General features: G+C 37.1%; 1 protein-coding gene across 1 annotated transcript in view; it reads left to right on the top strand.

Moving 5' to 3' along the window:
* Positions 1 to 18,406, top strand: part of DOCK4 (dedicator of cytokinesis 4) — a 221,258-nt gene that overhangs the window by 161,389 nt on the left and 41,463 nt on the right. Inside the window, 6 exon segments of the mRNA XM_035890904.1 lie at positions 3,588 to 3,682; positions 11,178 to 11,253; positions 12,845 to 12,945; positions 13,612 to 13,670; positions 15,785 to 15,933; positions 17,528 to 17,613. Of these exon segments, the coding sequence (XP_035746797.1) occupies positions 3,588 to 3,682; positions 11,178 to 11,253; positions 12,845 to 12,945; positions 13,612 to 13,670; positions 15,785 to 15,933; positions 17,528 to 17,613 (566 nt within the window).

The following is an 18,406-nucleotide window of genomic DNA, read 5'->3' as shown; positions in this document are numbered from 1 at the left end:
GAGGCCCGTAGGCATGAGGAAAGTCTCTGGTGGAGAAGCTCAGTTCTAGCCACCATCCTTCCGCATCTGCTCACGTATGAGACTTCTGAAAGGATGAGTGCTGGGACAGAGTGGTAGTTCTGAAACATGGTTTCTGATGTAGATTGAAGAAGCAGTGAAGGAAAGAAAATCTGGGAAAGCAGTTGGTTACAGGATGAATGAGTTGTCCGGGCAGAGACAGCTCATTGTCGAACCATCCTCTTATGGGCACCTTGGCACTCTGCAAAAAAGCTCTAGGACGCTCTATAAAAACTTGGTATCAAGTAGCTTGATAACTCTGCAGTGCGAACCAAAGCAGTGGATGATCAGCAATTAGCTTCAAAGTGGACTGTTGACCCAAACTAAAATGCTAATATAGATGCGCCCTGAGGGATCCAGTGAAGAGTCTGACCTGCTTTACAGAGGATTTTACATGCCTACAGGGAAATGTGAAAGAAATTCCAAGGCAGTTTTTGATTAAATGAATAGATGGTTTTCAGTCTTTCGGAAGGCCATGCTTCTCACTTAGTCACAGTTTGATAATTTCATCGAGCAAATATTGCTGCTTAGAGGAAATGGAACTGTGATACTGAGAGATAATTTAAGTGGTGTAAGATAGTACTAGAGCTTATGTACACTAGGTAGGAATATTAAGGGATGGTATTCAGAATATGTAAAATGACAAAATTACTCCCTTGATGTCTCTTAAGATAGAAGGCATACAAGACATTAATTATATCTGTACTCAACCAACCAAATGTTAGTTCACTTACACTGCCGGCAAGACTGTTTTTTAAATGTTAAAATCAGTTACTAAACCATTATGGTGTGTTCAGCAGAGCAGATACAACTATGAAAGACAATAGTTTAGTGCAAAGGAAACAGTTCAAAATAGTTTTAAAATTGATCTTCCACAAATGGTACTTCATAGTAATGTCTTGTGATGTTTGGACCACGAAGCAGAAATGAGCAATTGCATCACGCAAAATGCCAGGCATTGTAATGCTGATCAAAGCATTTTATGGAATTGCTACATGAAGGTGGGTCCCTTGGGAGTGAACAGCAGCACTGAATATCGAAGAGCAGTGCTGACACATGAAGGATACCAGCACGTTAATGGCGAAGTATCAGACTATTCAAGTGGCATTTTACTCTTTGGTTATTTTCATGCTTATAATGGTTTCCTAGAGAAATGTATTACCAAATATACAAAAGCTGAAAAATGAAAAATAAAAGTTAGCTACAGATTCTGTTAATAGAAGCTTAATAGTTGCATCTTGAAAATCTACAACTGATTAGTTTTCTATGAAGTTTTTTAGAAGTTATTTGTTTCTTTCAGTTGTATTTCAACTTTGAATTATACTGCATTTTGTTTATATGTTTTTAACATGTACTGTAACAAAGAGATCTTCAGTCTTACTCAGGCTTTTCAAATCCACATTTTTTATCTAATATCACTTATCACTAAATTGATGGCACAATTTTCTATTTTTTTCTGCTAAAATTAGAAATAATTAGCCCGGTGTTAATGATTCAAAACTCAATGCCAGTATCTACATTTGCTTTGTTTTAAAGTTTTCCTGGAATGAAAGATTTATTCTGGTTTTAGCCTAGTTGCCTAAAGAAATGAAGTATATATGACCTTCCTCTCTGTTATTCTTTTCTTAATGACCTTTGAACAAGCTGATGAATTGGAATGGGCTGCCCAGGGAAGTGGTTGAGTCCCCATCCCTGGAGGTATTTAAAAGACAGGTAGATGTGGTGCTTAGGGACATGGTTTAGTGGTGGGCTTGGCAGTGTTAGGTTAACGGTTGGACTTGATGATCTTAAAGGTCTTCTTCCAACGTAAACGCCTCTATGATTCTACTTTCAGCAGGCTTTGGCAGTGGCCCATGGGTCTCAAAGGCACTAAGTTCACACCTCACGCAGCCCTTGGGTTTTAAGTCCTTAAACCACTGCTTTTCCCCAAGGGGACCCATTTGTTCTCTGCGGTCCACCAGCCAGTCAGTTAGCTCCCTAACACCAGCAACATGTATTGTGTCTGGACAACAGATGGGATAAAAATGGGATATGGGAGAATTTGGGACATTGTTATGAGGTGACATACAGCAGCATTCGAGACGTTGCCATATTGTTGGGATTATGGGACAGAACTGCAGGGTTTACAGCACAGGGAAGGGAGGTAACCCCTAAAGGAAAGAAAGAAGGCAGAAGTGTTGAAATTTAACTACAAGGTGCAAAGCTATAGGAAAGCAGTCTGGAATAAATGTGTAGCTCGCAGAGCTGCTTGAATATCTCTAAAGCTGGTCACCTGCATTCAAACACTATATCATCTGCAAGGAGTATCATTTATACTCTTTAATACAGAGAAATTTTTGGCTTCTTGCTCAGAAAACAGGTTGTCTCTTTTATGTAATCTTCTCTGGTGGGTGGGTGCAGGGATCTCAGCTGCCTTTCCCAGTGCCTGCGTTTGTCCCCCTTTACAGTGATTCTCTAATGAAAGACATCTGTTGTGCAATGCCCGTCATCTACACTTCGGTAAATGCGCTTGACAATATATTTTGGTGGTTAAAATTATTTGGTATCCCTTGGTTGTATCTTCATCTCATCGGTGTTTTGGGCTAACTCTCTACAGGTGGCGTGGGCAGAATGAATACAAAACATTTCAAGGTCAGGTACTGCACTAATTCTGTTAGGTGTGTTATATCACTTGCCTCGTGCTCTTCATGATGTCAGAAGCTCCATTTTGCATACTAAAAAAGTACTGGCAGTACTATACACAATGGAGATGGGCCATTAGAAATATCACCCTTGGTGGTAGTTTTATTTGTGAAAAGAAAATCTTAAAAAAAAAAAACGTGTGCTGAGAGGAATAGTTTAATTTAGTTATTTATCAGTGACTCAAATGACATAGAAGATGATAAAGCTAAAAGCTCTTAAGCAGTGCTTTCTACATTCAAAGTAGCTCACAAGTGTTCACTATTTTTATAGATTCAGCGAATGAGGCAGGATGGTTAAGTGACCTGCATACTGACAGACAGCTGCAATAACAGTTTAGGGACTAGGCATCGCTATTGAATTCACTGGTCTTTGCAAACCCAATGATGAAGTTGTCCTTACACTCTCTCTCTTTCCCAGCAAATAATGCCACTTTTAGAATAAATCTTGAAAGTGATGAAAACCTGGCATGATTAAGGAGATATTCAGAACTCTGTAGTGTTTGTAAAGTGCTTTTTTGATTTGCAAATTGTTCTTGGGATCGCATTTGTGGAAGTGTATGGGTGGAAACCAAATGCATCTTTGACATTTCTCTTATGCATTGCTGTCAATCAAATGGCACATTATATTATTTTCCTCCTTTTAAGAAAAATGAATTAAATCACTATTTGAAACTGTCTTGGGGAATCAAAAAAATGAAAAAAAAATATTCAGAGATGTATCTATGTTGAAAATAAATGCAATTCTGCTATTTCTGTAATGATTGCTTGTCTCTGATTAAAGTATTTTTGAAGCTCACCGCTCTTTTTAAAGCAGCAAACGTAAGATGACTGCTTCTTTTCCTTCCAAAGGATTTCCTGCTCCAGATTTTTACTGTATTTCGGATACTGATACGACCAGAGATGTTTCCAAAAGACTGGACGGTGATGCGTTTGGTTGCAAACAAGTAAGGCATTTTTAATGTTAATAAAAAATATGGGTAGTATGCGAAAATCATGGTATAAATAAATAAAGTTATATGATGTCTGTAATAAAACTTCAAAATACCTTTTATAATGCTGGCTGCAGTTTTTAATTTTTGAATTTAAGATTTTAAATCTCTGCACTTATTTTACACAACAAATGCATAATATAATCTGTGCCTCTTTCTATTCTGAGTTTCAGTAAGCACTCATAACTGGAAACTCAGAAGCACTTTTACAGAATGAAGATGCTAAGCATCAAGAGCTTTGTTTTCCAAGTAGCAAATGACAAGTCTCAACAGAACGTAATTTCAAAACTGTTTGTTGAAATGCTGAGTTGGTAAAGATCTGTTTGCTCTCAAGAAGAAATTATCTGCTGTAATAGCATTAACGATGTTTTTGCATGTTTGTTAATTTAGTGCTTGTCAGGAAAATCACAAATTAAAAATCAGGAAATGAGGTACAGCACAGGCAATAGTAACGTAGGACTCTAAGCATTGCCTAGTGATACTTTGAGATGTAACCTGCCTTTGAGCTATTCTTTCTCTGCTCAGGCCTTATTTTTAGAGAAACAGATTCCCAGTGTTTCTGAGTCTGAAACTATTGAATTTTATTTCACCTATATCACCAGCTATCCTTTTTTGTAGGCTTAGCTTTAGATCAGGTAAGCCAGCCAAACAATGAGTTTGTACAATTGTACAAACACCGGTGTCGGCAGAGAAGGGGGGTTGTGTTGGGCAGACTCAGGAATCCAGAATTTAGGATTGACTTAAACTTTCGTGGTATGTATTGTAATGCCTGATGAAAATTGGGGTTTAGTCTGCATTGTGCCTGCTGGCTTCAAGGAGAATTTAAATTCATGGTGCTATACAGGCTATTAGTAACAATATGATTGTTACAATTAAATTTGGCAAAACTTGTGTTCATGATATAGATTTGTTATGAGTGTGTGTGGATATGCAAGCATCATAGTACTTGTTCAAACTTTGTCGTGACTTGAAAAAAATAACATTTGTTTGCTCATTTTTATTACCTCACTTAGTGTTGCTAATCTTGCCGAGTTTGAATTCCAGAAAAAAAAAAATAATGTTAGTAATCAAAGAATGGATATGATCATTTGTTTCTGTGTATGATATTAGAGAAGGAAGATATGGCTGATACCAGCCTGAATCTGGTAATCATGCTTAAGAAATGAATTGAGAAACACAGGAAAGAGGAAAAAACATAGGAACTTGTAGACTAAATATATAATCTAAGAAATTGTTATGTATTCCAGAAACAGCTGGCTTGGCAGATGGCTTTGCAACAGCTGACATGTACAAAACTAAGATTTAGGAACGACCTTGGCATGTGTTTCTTGGGCTGGTGGTGTTCAGATATGCTAAAGATGATGAAGATACTAAGTTCTGCAAAAGGAACATTTACTTGCATCAGTATTTTAGTTAGCATCACACATCTCCTTTTATTAATCCATGTCATGTTGTTTCTGACCATCTAGGAGGTGACTTTATGTCCAGTTCTGTCAGGCAAAGAAGATAGGCAGAAGCTGACAATAACTGCTGGTGGGAATTGGCCATGAGAAAACAGTCGGATCAGCTACCTGAACCCAATAACAGAGTTGCATAAGCATGACTGCCCGCAAATGGGATGTAAACACGTCTGTACCCGTTGGGCATTCAGTAACTGCTTTGCCAGGCATTTGTTCCTTTGTGGAGGAAATTCTGGTTTGCTGTGAAACAGGGGGTTGGCCAGGTGTGTGTTGTGAACTGAAAACTCATCGTTCCTAACTTAGATATCTGTGGCTTAGTTTCTGTTCCTTTTTGAGGCAGCAGAAAGGAAAACCCACTTCTGTTCTCTCCTCAGCTGCAGAGCACTAGCTTTTCCAGAGCTGCTTCTGAACGGGAGCCTCCTTCCTTTCGCTTGCGTCCCCCACTGCCATTGCAGTGGCTGCCTTCCTTTAGCTTTCCCGGCATGTTCAAAAGCACAGAGCCACAGAGTAGTAGCTTTGCTAGAATTGTCTCAACCCAAAATCTTTAAGTGCAAAGGGAAGAGCCTAGAGGTAGGATGAGAAATGAGGGCACTGCCTGCACCACAGGCAGAAGCGGCTGTGAGCCGTCCTCCTTGAGCTTCGCTGGATGAGCTAGAGTGCTTCCAATGATCCGAGGCTCTTCAGGATTCAAGGCAAAACTTCCTGAACTCCTTGCTCCCCCATTCTTGTCTAAAAGGAAAAACTAGAAGGTCTAGCCCATCTTTTTATGAGCATAATCAAGAAAACCGTTAAGAGTCTGGATATTTTCTAATGCCTGCTTCCCAAGAATAAAATGACTGTCACGTGTCCTGCCTCAGTGGCCACCTTCTCGGCTGTCTGGGCTGCAGCCTGTGGAACGGCAGCTCTTCTGAAGGCAGCGTGTGCCTTGGGAGCTTCCCCCATCACTGCAGTCACATCACCACCAGCACTGTCTTTTCTCTCCTCTGTACCTTAAGTGACAGGAAAATTCAAACTGCCTGGTATTTACAGGAGTAGCCTGTCTGAGTCTAGGGAAGAAATGAGTCCTAGCAAGGATATAATCAGGTAATAAGCTTTCCCTGAGGGGGGGAAATTTTTTTTTCATTTTTTCTCTTATTTATATATGCAGAACTTCAATTACCTGAAAGGTAATTTTTAGGTCTTAAAATGCCATAATTCTTTCAATATATAATATTTATATATAAAAATATTACTGCCCCCTGGCTTCTAGATTTTTTTTATTTCTTGTTGCAGTGTTTTCAGTAATTATGTAGCATCTGATACTTGGATGCTGTCTGGGATAAAAAAAACCCCAGAAGATACTGTGAGCTCAAGAAGACAGAACTGTAACTATCCAGAAACTAAGATACTTCACAATGACGCATGCATTATCTATAATTCTGAATGTCTGGATGCCCAACATGAAAATATTAATGGCTAGCATTATAAAACTACCAACTGACTTCCAAAATTTGAGAAATAAAATAACATTTAAAAAGACAGGCTTGGCACTGAAGCAGAGAAGTAGATCTTTTTTGCTTTGTGTTCTGTTATGGAAGGAGAAGAACATGCAAAAAAAAACCAAAATCCTTAATGTTTATTAGCTTCTAGCTGTCGAGCAATGAGACAGAAATTAACTCTGTTTAAAACTGCATAGCCATGTAATATCTGTAGGGAGCTAATCAGCATACATTCAGCAAAGCAGAATAATTACTTATGGTTATCTAATATTTCTAATATGGATATTACTACTGAGTGATAAAATATGTTTATATATATACACACACACTATGGAAAATACAGTTTTAATTTCTTTCTTTATAGGGATAAACTTACTTTCTAGTAAGCTAGCTTGCTGGCCCTCTAAGCAAAGCTTCTGTTAGTAACTACAAATGAACACCACATAATATAGGAGAATGTCTGAATCGGTTGCCTAGCGCTAGAGAGGAATCCAAAATTCTATAATAAAATATGCCAGACTAAAATTGAAGCCTCTGGATAACACCTTCATAGTGTCTCTCTCAACTGCCAATCACTGTGTACTGGTCACTTGCTTAAGTTACCCTAAGGTTAGGAAAAGAATCACTTATCTAATGCCTTGATTGACTGGCATCTTTTGAGAGCATTTAACAGACTCAGCTGAACTCCAGGTATGTCATGTTTCATTAACAACTGAGGAGGCTTTTGGAGAGCAAAGTGAGTTTCCATTACTTGCTGAGCAAAGTTTTATTTCTAACATACTATGCCTATGTATTATTGAACAACAAACTGATTTTCCCTTGCTCTTGGTATGCCAGAAGCTTTGATTTTAAACATCTCTGCATGATTAACTATGTATATCCTTTCAGCACTTTGTGAATGGTAGAAATGCTAGATCATCCAATTCTCAATTTTAATTTTATAAGCATACAAAATGGATGTGTGAATATTCTTATTTATAGTAAAATAATTGATCTGTAAAGTAAGAATTACTATAGCGTGTTGCTTATACTAAAATTCCAAATGTATCTACTGACAGTTGGGCATAAGGACTTTAAACAGAGAATCCTTTTAGTTATCTAATTCAGTAATGACTGAAAGACATTATTAGTATTATTATTGTTATTTTTTAAAAAGTAACTCAGATGGAATGCACAGTAAAGGAAGACATCAAATTTGCTTTAGTCTCTTCATTATGGCTGCTTTGAAGAATCTTGTTAGCTCCCATGGTGTGGGAGTCTGAGACTCCTACAATGAACAAAAATTCTTGCATTTATGTAATACACGGTGTTGCTAACAACGTTCTTGCTTTTATGTAATACAAAATGTTGCTAACAACTGAACCTGACATTCAGTCTGTCACAAAAAGCATAGATAGACATAAGTATGCATGTATGAATAAGTTTATATACATATAATGATAGATATACACACATATATGTGACTCTAGATTCATTTCATTTATTTATGAAATATGAAAGAAACTTTTTTTTTTTGTTCAGACACCTTACTGAAATAGCAAAGGATGAAATGAGGAGCTAATGTTATGCATTTGTCCCATATCAGAACGGAAAAGAAAGCTTTCATATTCTACCGTTGGCTGCCCAGACAAAATGGTCCAGGCAGCAAAGCAGTTGTTGAATTTCTGGGGGCTGCTTCAGATATTTCAAACAGGTTATTGCAGAAAGGGTTTCTGTGAAAATTTGATGGAAAAGCCACCCTGTCACAAATGGCCTGAGCGGACCTAGTGTTAGCGTTGGGTGTATGAGCCCAGAATAATTTAATAGCTAAAAGCAGAGGTTTTTCTCCTCTAAAACAGGCATTGGTTGTGAGCAAATTTGTGGCAGGTGGTAAGAGGAAGAAAAGCAAGTCTTGTCACAAACTCAATGTTTTCTAGTTTGATATTGAAATGGATTTTAAATAAATGTTGTTGTTTTGAAATTGTTGGCTGGGAAGCAACTTGGAATGTGAATATTGTACCAGATCAGGCAGCTGTCCATCTGTCCTCTGGCTGCTGTCTCTGCTGTGTGCATTCTTGCTTTTCTTTATAGAACCTACGTTACTTGTAGGAAAAGAAGAAAGAGAACCCCCTACCTCAGCAATGTTTTCTGTCCTACCTGATTTTAGTTTGTTGTGGTTTTGGAATAACAGGTTGTGGGTCAAAACCAATGGCTTCATCTTTTTATGTTCAGTCTGATGTTTTGAGGTTTTTATCTACAAACATATACATTCTCACTCTACAGACTCACATTTTATCAAATAATCTATATCATATCTTTGGCTTACCAAATAAATCAAATCTGAGCTGTGTTGCCTATAGCAAGAAATACCTGCATTGCAGTTATTCTGTTATCTCAGGAAAATTCTGGAAAAAAATATTCTAAAAATTGCATTTAAGGCTTCTACTCTAATCACTCTCTCATAAGAATTGAAGCAGATCTTTCTCTTCACTTTCACCTGCCATGGAAGGAATGTGGCCAGAAAGGAGTTGTCTCAGACATAAACAGAACTGTGTAATGTAAGCTTGGCAATTACGGTTGTAGTTCTTGAGATCTTGTGGAATTTTCTCTTGCATAGATTTTTTCAGAGATTTATTACTTTGAACTTAGGTTGAAATTTTACATAGCAATAGTTTTGATGAGCTGACCTTTTCTATCAGAGCATCTTCCTTAAATATGCAAACTATTTCCATTTTGTGAAACATATGGGCTGTAAATTAAATCATGCACAGTACCAAGAATGACAGGACTCTCTTTCTTATCCATGCTTTGATTCCTAGCTTTGCTTATATTACAGTTTGTTAATGTTTCAGTTTGTCTTCCGTGCTGCAACAGGGAGTGCTGCACACACTCCTGGTTAGTGAAAAAGTGAGGAAAACTGTACAGATGAGTGCTAAACGTGGAACACTGCTTCAATAGAAAAACTGTAATATAATTGTTGGGGAAATAATGTGTATGGAAACTATATTTAAGCAATGGAACTAGGATGAACAGAACTTGAGAATCAAGCAGTGTTCTAAAACCAATCTCAGTCTTGGGTGTTACAGGTGCTCAGACACATCAAACCAGAAGGTAAAGTTTAGCAGGGACAAGCATTTTAAAAGTAGAGAAATGGAAGCCAACATCTGAACTAGTAATATTAGCTTATTGATTAATATTAGCTTATTATGACTTATTAGTGATACATAGCCATTTTGCATTTATAAACTTGAAATCTGTCAAAAGTGCCCGAAGAAAAAAACAGTTTATCTCCTAGGTGGGTTGGTTAATGTGTAATTCTTCAGTGTTGTGAAGATGAAAAATGTTATACCCTTAATATATATATATTGCTGTTAATATATTTAATAAAACATTTTTTTTTTGAATGCAGTGCAAAAATAATAAAAAAATGAAGTCCAAAGTATGGAAAGGGAAACAAATATTAGCATGGTAACAGCATACAGGTCGAGCCATGTTCAAAGAAGTACTAGATGTATTAATAGGAGGTGGATGACAATTAAATGAAAAGTGTAGATAAAACCTTTTTCTCAGAAGGTCTTTAAACACTTGATTGTTGTAAAATACATGAGTATAACAGCGAAAAGATCATTCTATGTTTATCTTTTTTCCTCCCCCATAAGCATCCACTACTGACTACTTTCAAGAAGAATTTAATGGTTTATATGGATTTTTGGCTTGACTAAATATGTTGATAGACACAAGTGCAGCAGAGGTTAGCTTAAGGGTTGAATCATTGAAATGAATTATATTTAAATAATCTTTAAGGATGGTCTGTTTCTATGGATTACCAAACTTGGTTGCTACAGTGAACAAGGCTGTCATTGACCCCTGGCGACAATCACTGTGAAAGGATTTTGGTCGTATATATTTATCTAAGATAAAGGAATGTAATGTAGGTAGGTGTCAACGTAGGGCAATGTACAACTGTTTGCAACATACAGAATAGAGATCTGTAGGTGCAGATCTTTCTCGAAGAGCTTATGCAGTTTTGCCTTTATCTGTTGTCATTGAAAAGAGTCTTTGTCCATAGGGGGGTCAATACTGTATAATCTCAATAATAATTGGCAATTTCTAGATATTTTATATTTATAGTCTATACACACGTATTTTCAGTACCAAGAAAGCTGAAGGCAAGTTGCCCAACTGTTTATTAGTGCTAGTGGGACAAAGTGTTTATTAAATCGGAATCAGCATTATTTGCAGAACAAAATTTATGGTTTGTCTTTTTGATCAATTATATTCTTCTATACAGAACATCAGTTTTCGGCACACGTTCTTACATCACACCTATTTTTATTTTTTTTTTTTAATGTATATGTTTTCTGTCAATAGGTGTTGTTATTAGTCAGGCGTTTGTGTATGTTTAAAATGTAGTATTTAATGACACCGTACGTGCTACATCTATTTCTTCACTGGAAAATTTTCTGGCACTGAGTAGTAAATATGAATTTCCACTTAATGAAAACTACTGTCTTTTCATTCTTTTCTTCCCAGTGTGATCATTACTACAGTCTTGTACCTTTCGGATGCCCTTCGTAAAAACTTCTTAAATGAAAACTTTGATTACAAGGTAGAGTAAATGTGTCTAGCATAAGATAGATACAATAGCTGCTACATCATCCCGTGGCTTGGTTGTTTGTTGCTAAACTTAGCTCCAGCATCTAAACAGCTAGAACATATACTAAATCAGCAATTTCAAGTGCTTAGAGATTAAGTTTTTTTTAAATGCAGGATTGTCTTAAAAATCAGGAGTGCTGTGGTTTTTTTTAATTTCTTTTTATTTTTCATTTTGTTATTTCAGTCTCTGTGTTAGACTACTTATTGAGGATTTTTGCATAGCAATTTTTTGGATTATAGAAACTAACTTTATTAATTGCCTGTTATTTTTGAATTATCGCAGAAAGGAAAATTATTCTATTTTTGAATCAGTGCAAATTTATCAAAAATACAGGTTTGCATTTCTGTAATTTCTCTCAAGAGGAATTAGCATGCTACATAATTAAAATTAGGAAATGATGACACTGCGTGGTGAATGTAGTTAAAGATGTGCCTCGTATGGTGAGATGTGGCACCTATGATAAACTGTGAACTACAGAATGATGCTTTAGGATTCACATGAGAAGACCCGGGAATGCATCTGAAAAGACCCATTCCCATGGAAACCTGAACAAATATTCTTCCCAACCCAGAGATGTCAGTCCAGTTGCTCCATCATAAAAAGTGCAAAATTCCCTTCACAGAGAAGACAGGGAGCTCCTGTTGACTTCCAGCAGGAGTTGTGGCTGCTTCTCTGTTGGAGAGATTGGCGGGAATGCAGATTTATCTACTTGACATAACTGGACATGAGGAAGCCTACCCTTTATGAATCTGTGGAAACAGATTCAGAGGCTAAAGCTGATAAAAGAATTGCCTGTAGACAAGCCATCTATATTCCTTAAACTTGCTTAGCAATGTTATTACTCTCCTGCAGAACTGCAGTGGCTGGAATAGGGCTCCTCCTACACTTCTTTCTTCCTCCTGCCATGGAGCGTCTATAATTGGGCTATAATAATTAATATTTTAATTTATTTTGAATTTATCATTAAATTTACCTTTAAATCTTCTAAGTAGAAGATTCAGCATCTGATTTGTAAAACGTGCACAAAACATCTGCACATTTGCAATATGTTAACAAAACCTGGCTTCCATTTTGTCCAGAGAAGCCTGCAGCAAGTGAGACTTGCAAATAACATTCTAAAGTAGGACAGGCCAGAGAATGACAATTCTGTTATGTGATAGCTTTTGAGGTGTCAGAATTTTTTTTTAGTTTTGGACTTAAAGGCATAACTTTTTGTAGTCTTCTATTTAAATATACCAAAAAACCTGTTTCCAAATTCAGAAGGTAAGGTTTTCTGGTTTGGAGGGATGAAAAAATTATCTGCAACTCTGAAACCGTTACATTTAAGAGATGTAGAATATGTAAAGTAGATGTATTTCTGCTGAACATTTTGGGGTTGGTGAAAAGTGTATTCGGATGCAAAGAAATTTAGTCAAAAACAGTTTGAGTAATTTATTAGTTGAGACTGAAATAAGTGATGTGATTTGAAAATTTGCATCTTGAGTGGTCATAAAATGGTGGTACTGAGAAAATGAAATAACCAAATGCCATATGCTTATTGTAGATATGGGATTCCTACTTTTTTCTTGCTGTCATTTTTATAAACCAGTTATGTCTGCAACTGGAGATGTTCACACCTTCCAAGAAGAAAAAGGTTTTAGAAAAGTAAGTACTGCTGTCAGCTTCTAGAAAACTGTAATAGATCAAGCACTTCTCAAAATGCAATGCATGGGAGGCTGCGAAAAGGCCTACCAAAAAAATAACGGTAATGGTATTTCCACTGATGAGAAGAAGAGTTGGCTCTGGCCCTTTGTACGGGTCTTCAGAGCTGATGGTGGCCTTGTAGAAGTGCCCGAATTGGTTCAGATACTGTGAGCAAAACAGCCATGTTGCGGCAGTGCCAACAGTAATTTCCAGTTCATGCATAAGTTGATTCACACTGGTTCAGGTGTTTCTGCCAAGCACTGCTCTGTTGTCTGTACGAATTAATTGTATTTCTTTAAGCTAGAGCAAAACTATCTGTTCTCAGTGATAACTACAGCATGTTACTGCAAAAAAATAGCTTTTGCTTCACAGCTATCTTACTGATGTATGGCATTTACAAAGAACTGATACTTTTGATAATATTGCAAATAGACGTGGGTTTAGAAGTCCAGTTTTGACTAGGTACAGTGGAAAGAGCAAAAACTTGTAGGAAATCATCACTTTTAAAGTATTTTTTTATGGACTACAAATGAGACATTTCATTCAACAGTGTCACAGGAAGGCATACGAACTTGATTTTCTTAAATCATCTTTCACTGTTTTGCCTAATTTTTTAATACGTTGCAGGTATGGTGACATGCGGGTAACAATGGGATGTGAAATCTTCAGCATGTGGCAAAATTTAGGTACGTAGTTAAGCACATCATCGGTAGCTCATAAAATGAAAAACAATTATTATTTCTGCACCTATTAAATACACTTGCCAGTGATGGAGTTGTTGATAATTAAGTTCACATGAAGTCTTGATTCAAGTTTAGGAGAACCCTAGTCATCTGTAGTTCCCTTCTTTATAGCTAAATTCAGCTTTCTAATCCTTGATACTGTATCTGACCTATCCCTACTTCTTCAAACACAACTGGAAGAATACTGTAAGAGAAAATTAGAAAAGAGAGTACTGCTCTTTTTGGGCAGAATTATTATGCCTGGAAGTATACTTATGTTCACAATTTCAGTTCTGTTGCCAAACAGTTTAGGGAACAGACATATATCTTAATTCTGAAGCTCTCTTGAGATGCTGGATTTGCATCAAATCTTCCCCTAAGTCCTAGTTGCACTAAAATATGAAGGCATAAACGAATCAGTGGCTGATGTGTAAATGACACATTGGACAACACAAGAAAAATATGTGCTTGGATATAAACTTAGGAACATTTTTATATTTATAAGCAGTAACTCTGCAAACTGTTTGAAAGCATAAGCCTCAGAGAAATGCAATTAAATGTTGTTTGGGGAGAAAATCAAAACTGAATAGAAGATTTGGATGCTACATTTGTCATCTTTATATTTCAATTATTCAATAGTTCACTTCATTAAAGGGCTCATTAAAGATATGAAGACCATCCATGGTTACTGAGATACTGTCATCTCAGTTCTATAAATCTTTTTTCCAGCAAGATACATACTTGTAAAAAACTGGGCTTTCTGATCAGCCTGTACTAGAAAGAGAAATGTTCAAAATAAGACATACTTGCTTATTAATATCTTGTTAACATTTGTTGTATAGCATATTTTCCTTATTTACAGTGTTCAGTATTGCTTACTCACTCTGAGGCATCCCTCTAAATTATTTGGATACACGACAGGTATTTCTAAACTGGTATATCAAGGATCCACTCCTGGGTCCCATCTCCTTCCTGCATGCTAGGATAAGACCTTAGTGTGCATCATCTCCTCACTCTTCTTGGTTTCTGCTGCATGGAAACCCAGTATGCAGGCAAGGAGGGAATCCCGATGCCTTTCAGTGGGGGCGAGTTCTGTGGGTATGGTATGGAGCTCATCTGGTAAAGTGTCCAATTAAACACTGTAGTCAGGATATGTCATATCACTGGTGTTACGCTAGTCAGCATTCTACGGTTCTCTTAGCAGTAAGTGTCATCATAAGTGTACAGTCACCTTGCTTTCATATGGATATGCATCCCAGGATGTTTCCAGAAGAGGGAATTCTGGATTTCCTTTGCACGAACACGAGCAGCAGGCAGGGGGTACTGCCCACTGGAATATCCAGAAGTAGGCTGGGATGGAAATGAGTTCCCAGCTTGGAAAGTCAGTGCATCATGATGCATAATCCCCCTATTCTGAAGATAGCAGAAGTCTTGCACTTGAATGGTCAGTCTTTACTGTATGCCATTTCTAGCTTTCCTGACAAGAACTTAGTTTTCTAGTTTCTGCTATGTAGAATATGGTGAGTTGGTTTAGCACTGATTTTAAAGCAAGTTGTTTTGAGAACAGCTGAGTCACATCTTCCCTTTCCTGCAGTCAAAACACGTACTTCCATTTCTGTACTCACAAAACTAAAGATAGGTAAAAATCAAAGTACTTACCTTTTTTTGATGAGCATGTAGTATTAGACAGTTAACCATTTGATAAACGCAAGAATGTGGAGCTTAAAAAACAAACCATTCATGTGAAAAATAAATTAAATGCTCAGAGAGGGCTTTGTCTGTCTTTACTCTCCTTCTGGAAGACTAACTTGGGACACAGATAACCCACTGTCACTTCTGAATCGGTATTGCATAACAAAATCTGGTAAGTTACATTGGCTTTATGCTCTCAGCGGTGTCTACAGCTTTTCTCTGCACCTTTTGGGCTTAAGAAATAGCTGATGCTGTGATGGACACGAAGTAAAAAATCTATAGACATTTAGAGTGCTATTTTTTAATTCTTCAGACAGTATTTTAATTGCTTAATAGCTCACAGGACACCCAATTCACATTCAAGTTCACGTTCATTTTCATTTTAGGGGAACACAAGCTTCACTTTATTCCAGCATTGATTGGTCCCTTCCTGGAAGTGACCTTGATCCCTCAGCCAGACCTGAGGAATGTAATGATTCCCATTTTCCATGACATGATGGACTGGGAGCAAAGGCGAAGTGGCAACTTTAAACAGGTACTGTATGCGAAGCTGTTTATAAAACAGAACTGAAATTCAAGCACTTCAGAGAGTGCTGGTCCCAACCATTAGTGGTTCAGGTGGAGAATGTAGCCACAACATTATGCCTGTTGGAGAGGGATTACCAGGGTTTTCCCCTTTTATTCTCTCCAGGGGTAGGAAGATTCTCCAATTAATGCTATCATGCTAGTAATGTAAGATGAGGGATAAAATCCATGGCCTGCTGAAGTGAAGAACAAAATTTGAGTTGTCTTCAACAAGGCGGATTTTGTTGTGGTGGTTTTTCATCTCTGCTTTACAGCAGTACAGTCTACTGGTTAGATAGGATTCAACTAGCTTCCCTTCCGGTTAGCAGGAAGAAAGATCAGATGGTCCTTCCGAGGAATGTTCTTCTGTAAGGATCCAAGTATTCTCGCTGCTCAAACACCTTCCTAACGCACTAGGAAGGAACGACCAAGTGTGCCATCTGCTCCTGCAGCTCCCACTCAGTTCTTTCAAGACTGCCTGAAACCATTTCTCAGTGCCCTCCTTCCTGCTGCTTCAAATGAAGGGAAGCAGAAGCATTTGAATGACTCCCAGGCACTCGTAATGCTTAGGGCGGGAGCGGTATCAGAAACACAAAACAAACTTATTAAGAACGGAGGAGTGCATGTGACGTAAGTAGGTAGCTTTTTACTACCGATATGTAAGCTTATTGTTAAAAGTCACCATAGAAATGTTAACAAGGAGAGAGAAGGAAAAAAATCCACTTGTTCTGCTTCTCTGTGTTTTCAGCGTGGGTTTAAATGTAAATTGTAATAGATTTATTCTCTAATAAAATATCTTGACAACAGCTTGGTTTCTCCCCTAGGTTTGTGGTTGCTAATATATTACTGCTAAAAAGGAGGTTTGAAATATTAACACAGTGTAGCCTCGTCTTTGTATTTTTTATGAACAATACACGTAAAAATATGCATTGAAGGAGTAATTAGCTACCAGATATGTTCTATACGTTTCTTTGATAGTTAATATGTAAATCCAGCAAATTGGATTTCTGACCAAATACACTGACAAGTAAGAAAGGTTGGGAAAGTAAGTCTGAGCCCCCAAGTGTTCTGAACAGTACAAATGTTTATAAAAATTAATTTTAAAAGAGTGGGGTGCAGGTCAGGAAAGATGATATTTTTATTGATGTCTAAGAAAATGGCTTGTGCTTACAGCCCTGCAGTGAGAATTCAGGCAATTTATTTGGGCTGTGTGCTTTTTGTCTGACTCCATAAATAGATAGCTGCCTTAGCAGCAGCAAATGCTACTCAGCCTGTAGTTTTAAAGTCACGTTGCTCAATTTAAATTAGCTCCCTCCCTCAAAAAAAAAAAAAAAAAAAAAAGCAGAAAAAAAACAACCCACCAAAAAAAGAAAACCTCGCAAACCTTGGGAATGATAACAGCTCCAAAGAGATGAAGTGACTTATCATAAGATTTGCATGACTGAACAGTAATTCTAAGATATGCATTTAGCAAAGCCCTTTACATAAAAATAAATCTTCCCTCAATTTTCTCTAATCTCATTAAAGGGAAAAGTAGCTCTTTACACCACACTTATATGTTGCAGGTGGAAGCAAAACTGATTGACAAACTGGACAGCCTAATGTCGGAAGGTAAAGGTGACGAAACATACCGAGAGCTCTTCAACAGTATGTGAGTAGTATGTTTATCTTATGCTAATTCCTTGAGTTCCGTTGGTTGTATCAGATGCTAATGTCTTTGTAGAGAAGTAACGCTTAAACCAGTTGTGAATCTCATTTTTTTTCCTGAAAAACTGAGGAATAAAGCATGTTATGGTGTTGTGTAGCAACTGTAAAGTCTGGCTGGACTTCTTGCATCCAGCTCTGATAGGGAAAGGCTAAATCTGTTCTATCACAGAACATTCTCTTTCTCTACCTACTAATTTTAAAATCAGAAAAGCAAGAAATGCTTCATAATTGCATAGGGTGCAGGTAGAGATCAAGTAGAGCATTTTGAAAACAAGGCATGAGAATTCAACAAAAAACTATTTAATCAGCAATTTTCTATTGCCAGAAACTTGTACTCATCTGTGTAATGTCACTTGTTGATTTCTCAATTGATGTATGCAATTTTATTTATTCTGATAAGATCATTTCTTATTATATTCTTTTATAAATTACTTGTTAAGCTTTTAGTATATTTTAATAAATGATATATTACTGAAATCTAATAGGAAAAGCTAATAATAATGCTGGCATCCCTAAGGTTGCCTGTTAGTTTTCCCACTGACCGAGATAAATGATTGTCACAGAGTATAGGTACAAAATAACTCACTGAACTCTGTCTCTGCTGTTCCTCAGAACTCGGTTCCACCAAAGTGGAAGATTTCACTTATTTCTGGTGTGTTTAGTAGATGTATTGTTCCTCTTCAGGATTCCAAGCTGTGTATTCTTCAGTACTATTAAATAAATTATCTTTTTCTGTT

The sequence above is a fragment of the Egretta garzetta genome, unplaced genomic scaffold (assembly GCF_000687185.1).
Source record: "Egretta garzetta isolate BGI_Z169 unplaced genomic scaffold, ASM68718v1 scaffold503, whole genome shotgun sequence".
In the NCBI taxonomy this organism is placed as follows: Eukaryota; Metazoa; Chordata; class Aves; order Pelecaniformes; family Ardeidae; genus Egretta; species Egretta garzetta.
This window is presented reverse-complemented; position numbering and strand designations above follow the sequence as displayed.